The sequence below is a fragment of the Cucurbita pepo genome, chromosome LG11, assembly GCF_002806865.2.
Source record: "Cucurbita pepo subsp. pepo cultivar mu-cu-16 chromosome LG11, ASM280686v2, whole genome shotgun sequence".
NCBI lineage: Eukaryota > Viridiplantae > Streptophyta > Magnoliopsida > Cucurbitales > Cucurbitaceae > Cucurbita > Cucurbita pepo.
Window position 1 is genome coordinate 4,360,778 of NC_036648.1, and position 10,200 is coordinate 4,370,977.

The 10,200-nt window shown below is 34.9% G+C and overlaps 1 protein-coding gene across 4 annotated transcripts in view; it reads right to left on the reverse strand.

The window, feature by feature from the left end:
* Positions 1 to 1,393: 1,393 nt before the first annotated feature.
* Positions 1,394 to 10,200, reverse strand: part of LOC111805640 (probable serine/threonine-protein kinase PBL17) — a 12,779-nt gene continuing 3,972 nt past the window's right edge. For all 4 annotated transcript variants that reach the window (XM_023690788.1, XM_023690787.1, XM_023690785.1 and 1 more), the window contains 5 exons: positions 9,789 to 10,093; positions 9,031 to 9,166; positions 2,914 to 3,050; positions 2,571 to 2,694; positions 1,394 to 2,283 (listed from right to left, as the gene is read on the reverse strand). In XM_023690788.1, coding sequence (XP_023546556.1) covers positions 1,895 to 2,283; positions 2,571 to 2,694; positions 2,914 to 3,050; positions 9,031 to 9,166; positions 9,789 to 10,093 — 1,091 coding nt within the window. In that variant the 3' untranslated portion in view covers positions 1,394 to 1,894. The remainder of the gene's footprint in view (positions 2,284 to 2,570; positions 2,695 to 2,913; positions 3,051 to 9,030; positions 9,167 to 9,788; positions 10,094 to 10,200) is intronic.

The window sequence follows — 10,200 nt, forward strand, 5'->3', positions numbered from 1 at the left end:
AACTTAATATTTAGATTATCTTGTTGACGAGTATAAACATACCACAAAAATTCGTAGATTTGCAAATGCCCTTGTTACTACATTGTCCAAGTATATTTTACAACGCAGCTTACATGACTTTATATAGCCTCAGAAACACTGACCTTCCCGTAGTCAGTACTAAATGTAACCTAAATTGTAAATAAAAAATCTTAAACTAGAAAATACATTAATAAAATACCATAATTCTAAATTTCAATCGTTAACAATTTATAACCATATAAAAATAAATAAATCGTATTATCTAAAAAAATTTGTTGCATAAATGAAATTCGATTCTTCTCGATATAACATTAATTGTCACTTGAGTTCACTTTTAATAAAACTTGATTTTATTTGGAACAAAATTCTTCCCAATTTGTTGGAAGTTCATATTGTACGATAGATTTACTTGTTAATTTAGATAATTTTGAGTTTTTTTTTTTTATTTTTTTTATTTTTTTTATTAATAAAATCGATTTAAAATAATTATGATGTGAGAGTTTTCCTTTATACTATCATTAATACTTTTAGAATTTAAATTATAATTTTTTTCATTCTGAGATTTGATGGTATATAAATATGAGCACGTTGTCTTTCATTTCAAAACTTACATTTAATAGAATTTCTTTAAAAAATTATTTTAAACAATAATTATGTTATTATATAGGTCAATAGATGTAACGACCTGACTTTCCATACACGATTATTTTAAAGACAAGAAAGACACTAAAAAAAATAAGTAAAACATGCTCGAGTTGCCCCTTAAAAAAGACATGAATGGCTCTTAATAAGAGTTATTAGCATTGGTTCTATAAGTTTCCTAACCACCATAAACGAGGAGCTTTGCTACCACAAGATATTCAAATTAAAGCATCAAAATAAACACAAAATTTGTAATAGCCCAAGCCCACCGCTAGTAGATATTATCTATTTTGGCCCGTATCGTCATTAGCCTAACGATTTTTAAAGCGCATCTACTAGGGATAAGTTTTTACACCCTTATAAGAAATGCTACATTTCCCTCTCTAAACGATGTGAGATCTCACACATCCCATGACCGATTCTTTATCCTACTCGTCACTCTCGTGCTACAACTTTACCTTTACCTAAAAAGCATTTTGAAAACGGGTTCACACAAACATATAATAATAGTAAGCAAAATCAAGAGATTAATTTAAACATTGACATTGGAATCGAGATCAACGAGTCTATTAGCGTCTCAAGTAAGCTCTAAACAAATAATAAGCTTGATGCTTCACCTGCAAAAGAGCTACCAATACCCCAAAGATGCAGCATTGATTTAAAATATATAAACTCCACAATACCATAAGAGATCATTTCCTCATTGATTTAGAACATATGAACTCCACAATACCAGAAAAGATTATTTCATTACCAAAATTGGAAAGTTCATACAAGTACAAAGCAACTGTTTCCACAAGATATACAAGCAGTACCTTACAGTGTTTGCTGATAAATAAAACAAGGAAAAAGAAGAAAAACGGTAGATAGTGAACATATTACACCCATATATATATGTATATGTATATATATATATATATATACTCTCCGGACTACAGAATGTCATTGAAAGAATACATGCTCTTAGAAACTTATGGATAGAGTAATTGGTAGATAAAAGTATTTCACAATTTTGGCATCCATTCTATCAATCAACACATAAAACCAGTCCAATTCTTAAAAGATGCTGATTTCTCAAGGGAAACCAAATTTTCGAGGGAACAGTTCGAAGAGGGGTGACGACAAAGATCGAGTTCATTCCAGTGTCCACTTTTGCTTCTTGTGTCTCTGCCTGTTTCCATGTCCTTAGTTTTTCTTTCATTGTTTTTTCTTTCCTTTTCTTATTCAGTTTCTATTGTGTACTGTGAGATGTGTTCGGACTGAGAATTAGGTCATCGACTCCACCGTGAAGCACGGTACCAGAATCGGTATCTTTCGGACATTGAAAGCCCTCCAGCATTTGTACCACCTGGCTCATAGGGGGTCTGCCTTTTGGATTTTGGCTCAGACATTGATAAGTCAAATTAGCAACCTTCATTGCAGTTTTAGTTGAATATTGTCCTTCTATTCTAGGATCCAATATCTTCAAAATTTTCTTGTTGTGGTTCAAGAGCGGGCGAGCCCACTCAACCAGGTTGTGCTCTCGACTTGGTCTGTTCTTGTCCATTACTCTCCTGCCAATAAGGATCTCAAGTAGAACCACCCCAAATCCATAAACATCACTTCGGGCAGTTAAATGTCCTGGTAATATCAATACATGGACTAAGTTCTTGAAAAGGGCAGAGCAACCAACTTAAGTTCATCCTTTCATTCAAGAACTAGAAGGAAAAAGGGAATAACAACATCTAGCAAATCACTCATGATTTTTTCAATCAATTAATTTTGATAAACAGAGGCAGTAACCATGACTGATAAGATGCTTACATATTGACTAAACAAGTACATGCAAACATTCTTGTTCAATATACCAAAAGAATAAAAGGCTGTAGCTATTGTAATTGTTCTGTATTAGGTACCTACAAACTCACCAGTCATTACATATTCGGGAGCAGCATATCCATATGTACCCATCACTCTTGTTGACACATGAGTTTGATCTCCCATAGGCCCTTCTTTTGCAAGGCCAAAATCTGAAAGCTTTGCATTGAAATCCTGATAAAGGTTACTTGAAATTCAGCAGAAGAAATTAAGATTAAAAGAACTCAATATACACAAATTCTTCTTTGTTCATCCCTAGTACTGACTCACCTAGAGAGTTGAATTGGCTGTCAAACTTTTCTTTGGGAATTTATAACAGAGAAACTTGACTACTGCCTCTAAGGAAGAATAACGCCTGACTAATAAAACAAAATGATAGAGAAAGAAACTAACTGTATCAAGCAAGATATTTGATGACTTCAAATCACGATATATGATAGGTGTTTCTGCACCATGAAGAAACGCAAGTCCCTTTGCAGCATCTAAAGCAATTTTCATTCTTTTCGCCCAACTCAGTGAACTACCCACTCCTAACATCGTAGAAAAATGCAATGAGGGAACTCAGAATTAATAAATAAGCATGTTTTTCGAGATAAAGTGTATCTAATAAATAAGCCATATTCAAAAGCACTTTTTTAACTTCCCAAACCCATTAAACCAGCCGTGGATCACATCATCTCCTCTAAAGTTTATAAGAAAAAAAAAGTTGTCAATTAGTGGCTGTTGTTAGCAGCATGAACCAAAGGTAGGAATAATTTGGAACCTTAAAGCATAATAAAAACTTCTTAAAGTGAATGAATTAAGTAGATAAAATACTCAAATCTATGGATGAAAATGTAATCAAATGGAAAACCACGAAAATGCATAGAAATTGTTTGGATGACTTAATAAGACTTTAACAATTGCTTAATAGGATTCAAAACACCCTTTTCAACATTAATATATATAAACATAAGATTATATCGATATGTAATGACACTAGAAGGATATTTTTATAAGATAATTGAAGAAATTAATAAAAATAAATAATAAACAGAGAAAGAGATTAAAATCATAACATTTATTATTAAACAGAAAGAGATGTTGGAATAGCATATTATAAGTGGCCCATTTTGTGGCTTAAAAATATGGGTAAGTCATACTTCATCTTGAAAGAAATTTTGCTGGTTGGGGCATTTAAGAAATTTAAATGAAATATTTCACTTAATCATAGTGAAAAGGCCATGTTCCACATAGAACAAGGGGCAAATTTTGTGGTGGGCTGACCTCTTGCTATCCACTGAGGCCTTTGGTTAAGCAAAAATTACATCATTCTTAAGGATTGTGAAAAATCTTGGAGGAGCTCAAAGGTGTTGCCACTTGTTAGGCTTAATGCCTCTACTTGGATGTCGGTCTCCGAGGTCTTATTATTTCGAATTGGAAGCCTATTTCATATAGTGTGACATTCAATTGATTTTGAGACAACCTCCATTTAACCAAGTGAGAGCCCCACCCTCCTGAACTCTCTCCCAAAGAAAATATCTTATAATCTTCTCCAGCCTACAACTAGTAGTAGAGAGGATCCTCCTCGACAAAGTCATGAAGTAGGTGAGAAAGCCACTTACAAAGTAAAATCAATATTCAATCCAACAATCAGGGAGAAGAACACATTCTTCCCGTACGAAAGACTTTTCGAATCTGTTAAATTATTGGGCCCCAAGACAAAAAATAAAGATGGTATGCCTGAGGAAGGTAGTAGATAAAGTGGAGACCTCACGCTCAACAACAAATACCCATCTAGCAAACCGAAAACTCCCAGTTGAACTGTTATCCTCATTGATTTTAAGACCTAAATAAGTTCAAAATCTGCCAAAATATTATTTCTGTTGACGAATGAATCCTCCCTCCCTGAGCAAAAGAAGATTACATCATTAGCATTGAAAATGAGAGGAAAAGAAACCTTCCCTACCAATATGAAAACTCTCGTTGAGATCAATATCCATTCCCATGATAACTAACCTATCGAGGACATCAACTACCACTAGGAGGAAGGGAAAGAATAGATCACCCTATATAAGACCTCTAACCAATCTAAGGTAGTTTCACCTCTATATCCACCTTCAACGTTTTTTTCCTTGGCAAATCAAAACCTACCACTGAATTAAGAGATACCTCAATTATACTTGCTGCTTCCTCAATCTCCTCTATCTTTCCTTTGCAACCTTCGCCTGGGAAGCTAACTCATTTCAGCCAACGTATGTCTCCATTTCTAGCTCTTCTTCCTGACCTACAAGCAGCTATAGCTCCTGCCACCTGCAATGATGCTCTAGGGCAAACTTCTCATCACACTGAAAACAAAGGAGGTTACATAAAACTGAGGCAAAGTGGTTTATGATTGAATCTCAAAGATCCTTTTCTCGTTTATCCACAGCTCATTCTCTGATAGACTTCAAAATGGAACATTTGTCATGCACTCTTCAGATTCTTTTTGCCATTTGTTTCCCAATCTTTGATCAAACCAATTTTGGCGGATGGTAAAGGTCCTAACCAACCCACTACCTACCCCAGAGCTTTCATTATTTGGAGAGAAGGCAACTCCTTTCTTATTTTGGCCCAGATTGTTTTTGTGTTCCTATCGTTCAGCCGTCTCCATTACTCCAGTCAGCCGACTTGTCTTTGACACTTGAATCTCAGCCAGAATTTCTCTTTCAGCCTATTTTTTCAGTATCCCTTCTGCGCCCACCACTCTCATCCTTTACTCTTGTTCCAGAGATGAAAATTTCTTGCACAACCCTTCCTAAATTGGATGGAACAACTTCAGGAGCAATGACTTGAATTTTTCCCAATCTCAGTTGGTACTCTCCTATCTTCATGTTGAAACCAAGTACATGCCTCCTCATCCAGGCAAAACACAACCGCTTCCAATGTCTCCTTATTAGTTAGTTGACTAACAACAAAAGATCAAGCCATCCTTTTATCAATCAACTCCCAAGACTAGTTCCGCCAAAAAGTAGGTGCCTCAAGTTTGCACAATCACATTTTGAACACCAGAGACCAGAGCAAGCACATTAAGCTTGTTTGAACCGTTATCAGAAGCTCTACTGTTAGTCTCTCCTGAATGCAATGGAATGCCTGCCATTGGCACCATTAGCAGTTTCTCTTTGTCTTCCCCTTCAACTTATCCTTCTCTTTCCGTTTGGCTCAATTGTCAATAGCATTGTTCAAATTTCTTCTTTAAACAGTGCAATGTCTTTCTCTATTTCACCTTGGTTTTCTTCAACGACACTAAATGCCCCTGAGATCTTTTACCTCTCATGCTAAAGTATTTAACCATATTTACAAACTTCGCCTCCCAACCCCTCTATCAAACACTTAATGAACCCCACACGCTCATAACTCGATCTCATTGTCTCCCTCCCTTTTTTATACTATATACTCACTTTTATTTTTTTTACGATAAACCGAACTTTCATCAAGAAAAAAAAAGAAAAAAATACAACCCACTTAAAAGGGTAGCCAAGCAACAATGTACGAAAACGAGCTCCAATCCAGTAATTACAAAAAGATCTTGTCAATGAAGCCCAAAGAGAAATGTAGAATCTAGCCATAGACTAGATATCGCTATGAGATTTCTCCTGCCTTGAAGTTTTTGTTATTTTTCTCACACCAAAGAGCCTACAAAATAAAACAAACTCTCGCCTGCCACATAAACAAGCCTTTTCCACTTCAAAGCACATCATGAAGAAGCTCTGCAAACGTCTCCCTACAACCCAACAAGCAAGCAAAGCTAAAGATGAACATCTCAAAGAAACAGCTCCACACAACCTTGGCAAAATTACATCTCCAGAGCTAACGATCAAGGTCCTTTGCAACACTCCTACAAAGAATATAACAAAGTGGCCCATCCAAAGAGGATCCCCCAGCCGGAATCCGATTCAAAGTGTTAACTCTTCCACAATTGGGGGCTTATATGGAAAAGTCAATAATCTTGCAGTCATGAAGATGAAATTACTGAAGACCTATACTAAATCTTGTTTAACGAACTTCCATTTATTTTGAAAGAAAGCCATAGAGAATCTATCTAGATTAGGTGGTCTTACCTAGCAAAGCTAAAACAACTTTTTCTCCTCAACTCAATGGACAATTATTAACTGAAAGGTCAATAGTTCGATCTCCTGTTCAACAATTGTTGAACTCAAAAAATATCCTCTCCATAGAAAAAGAAGCCTTCAACAATTCCTTAGGCTGGGTAAAAGACGGGTCACCAATTTAAACCATCAAAAGGTCTAAGGCAAATAAGAAGAGAGTGGAGGGGCATAACAAAGAAGATACTTTCATGGGAAAGTAGGAGATTTAGGAAAGGAGAAACTAATACAATCATCCTTGCCCATCTCACTTTAGCCTTTTGTCTCCAACACGACCTCCTTACAAAGGTCTTTGAAGTCTCCTTTTAATCTAATTTGCTCGTATCATATATCATAACTGAGACCAGAATACACTAATCCTATCCAAAATCCCTCGTTTCCTAATTTAATACCTCTTAACACATTCTTATATGACTCCTCCAACACTAGTTTAAGAGAAGACAACTCTTGCATGAAGGGAAAGCTCTCCCACTTACTCTCAACCCTAAAGCCCCACCACCAATAAGGAAAGGAGGATTTGAAAGAAGGATGAGGCAACCACATACTTCTCAAACTAAAATGGACATGGATCAGAGATATATCAACTTGATTCAAGCACACCAACCAAGCCTGCTAAAACTCAACATCCCTACCCCTCAACAGCAAAAATCTATCACTACTACACAAACTCTCTCTCTCAAATTTGACCGAGTGTCTATCTACCATCCCAACAACCCCCAAAATCTATAAACCCTAACCCCCCAACCCAATTGATTATCTGAAAAACATGAACAAAATAGGCAAAGAGAAAGCCCCTTCAACAACTTCTAAGGATGGTAACCTACAAGAATCTTATAGGGATCATAACTCAAAATGAAAGTTAACCAAAAGTAGTATTGATATAAAGAAGACAGTTACAAATTTCTCACACACTTTGAGAGGTCAAGAATTTGTCACAGAATTTTTCCAGAAACTCTATATTGAAATCTTCGAAGTCCCTCTATTTATAACTGGGAACTCCAACTTTTATGTATTTACAAATATGCTACTACTAATATTCATAACAGTATTCTTCTCATTTCACTAAACCAATATTCTTTCTTTGTAGTTTATTGCAATAGGAGAACTTTTCGTAATCTCCTTGACTCTTATGTATTTGAAAAATATCTCATATTTCCTTGGTTTAATGAAATGCTTAAGCATCAAACAGAAAAAGAAAGAACAGCAAAAANAGTTGTCCCTTATCTTTTAGGTAATTTTTTAATTTGGTCCATAATCTAAAATGCTCAATTTTACCCTTGGTGTATAAAAAAGCATTCAATTAGATCATTGAGTAAAAAATGTATAAACAAAAAGTTGATGCATCATCAAATTGTTGACATATTGGGAAACATAGACATGTCACTCAAATGCCACATACACATGAAATCCAACATGCATATTAGCAAAATCCAACCTGCTCATCAACAAAATTAATTTCTTTTAAATGAAATGTCTATATGTCCAAATATGTTATTAAAATAATAATTTAATAACACAACTTTTTGTTAACAATGTTTTAAAACAACATAATTGCGAATTTTAGATGCATTGAGTAAAATTAAGAAATTCAAGAGATTGAAGAACAAATTGAGCTTTTTCTAAAAGATTAGGGACCACTCCTGACATTTGACCAAAAAAAATTAATATTAAAAAAAAACGTTCAATAACTTTCTCCATCAAATATGTTCCTTTAGGCATCAAGTCATTTATACATCTCGACTCTATAAGAACCCAGATTGGTTTCTGCCTCATTAATAGAATTTATCTAGACAAGCAAATTCCCACCCACCCTAGCCGGAAATCCTCTCTGACATGCACATAGACTATTCACATGATCAGCAGTCCTCACATGAATCTACAGCTATAGCATTTGGCTAATCGGGAGAGTTCACAAAATTCAAACGTTTTTTTTTTTTTTTGTTTATTTCATTCTTGACAAGATTAGCCGATAGAAGGACATCTCTTTTATGGCCAGTAGGTAATTTGCAAATGTTCGAAGACTTTATATGGACTTACTTCAACTTTAGCAATAAGTTCCTATCATGAAGATAATTACAATCTAGAATCTCCCAGGAGGCTTCCAATAGAAAGAGCCAACTAGTAGTTTCAGCATTTGTTCATTGATAAACGCATTGAATTCACCAAGAAAGTTCCTTGCCCTATTGAAAAATAAAAAAAATAAAAACAATAGCACAGTATAAAGTTACGCAGTGGACACGGAGGCTAATTAACTACCTAAATTGCGCCAATTCGTGCTCCTCATACAACAGCATTGGTGATAAAAAAATTATAGCACTTAAAATATCCAGAGCTATAATGATTAGGTAAAGTTAAGTCCTTATTTAATTTATTGACCATAACTTACTGCGGAAAAGATGTTTCTCCAGAGTCCCACTTGCCATATATTCATATACTAACATCCTGTGCTCATCCTCACAGCAATAACCAATCAGCTTCACGAGATTAGGGTGACTAAGCTGCCCAAGATAGTTGACTTCTGCCTATATTACAAGGGTTAAAAAAAGTCATGGAAGCCCTCTCTTAATATTATAATTTCTAGAAAACAGTCAATATTTCCAAATCTGTAAATCAATTAGCGGTACTGTTAAAATAGCTCACAAATTAATGACTAAATAATAAAATAACAGAGACGAAAAGAAAAAGGGAAACTATATACATTATAATCAGAGATGTATAATCAGTGTGCATAAATTATATACATTGTAATCACTATAAAATGGGACCTTAACTTACTATCTATCAGTGAAGTGTACTTGCATTTACTTTGAATTGAAAATAGGTAAAAAAAAATTGAATTTGTCCTTGGTTGACATTATATGCTATGCAAACTTGAACGTGATAGTGCAATCATTTCTTTAAACGAATGCGTTGACTTCTTAATTTAAAAAGAAAAACATGAAAGTTTAGCTTAAAACTTTAATTTCATAATTCTGCAAATGAATAGCAACACTGCACTTTATTTTTTGTGCATTGTTCAAACTTCTGACGAAATATTTTGCTTTTGTCGAAAGAAATTATAGCCACCATAACACAACACCGCTAAAATCATTCTATGCAGCTCAAGTTCCGGAAAATATATAAGCTAGCAGAAAAGAAGCATACCAGCCATTCCCTGTCACCTTGGAAACCTTCACGGTTAAGCTCCTTAATGGCAACCTGCATTGGCTTAAAACCTGGCCTTACATTTTGATCAATAAATCCTTTGTATACAACACCAAAACCGCCCTCCCCTAGAATTAGGTCTGGCCGAAAATTCTTTGTGGCGAACTTCATCTCCTCATATGCAAAAATTTCAACGTCGCTATAGGCAGGGGTTGCGCGGAGAACATCAATATGCCTATTTACCATGGAATATCCACTTGTATTTCCTTCTGGTCTCGATGGAGATTCATGAGCCATCTCTAATACTATGTATGAAAAAAACACACTGTGAGCCAAAACGATAAGTATGGTAAATATGTATGTGTGTGTGTGCGCGAGTTTTTTTTTTTTTTTTTTTTTTTTTTTTTTTTTT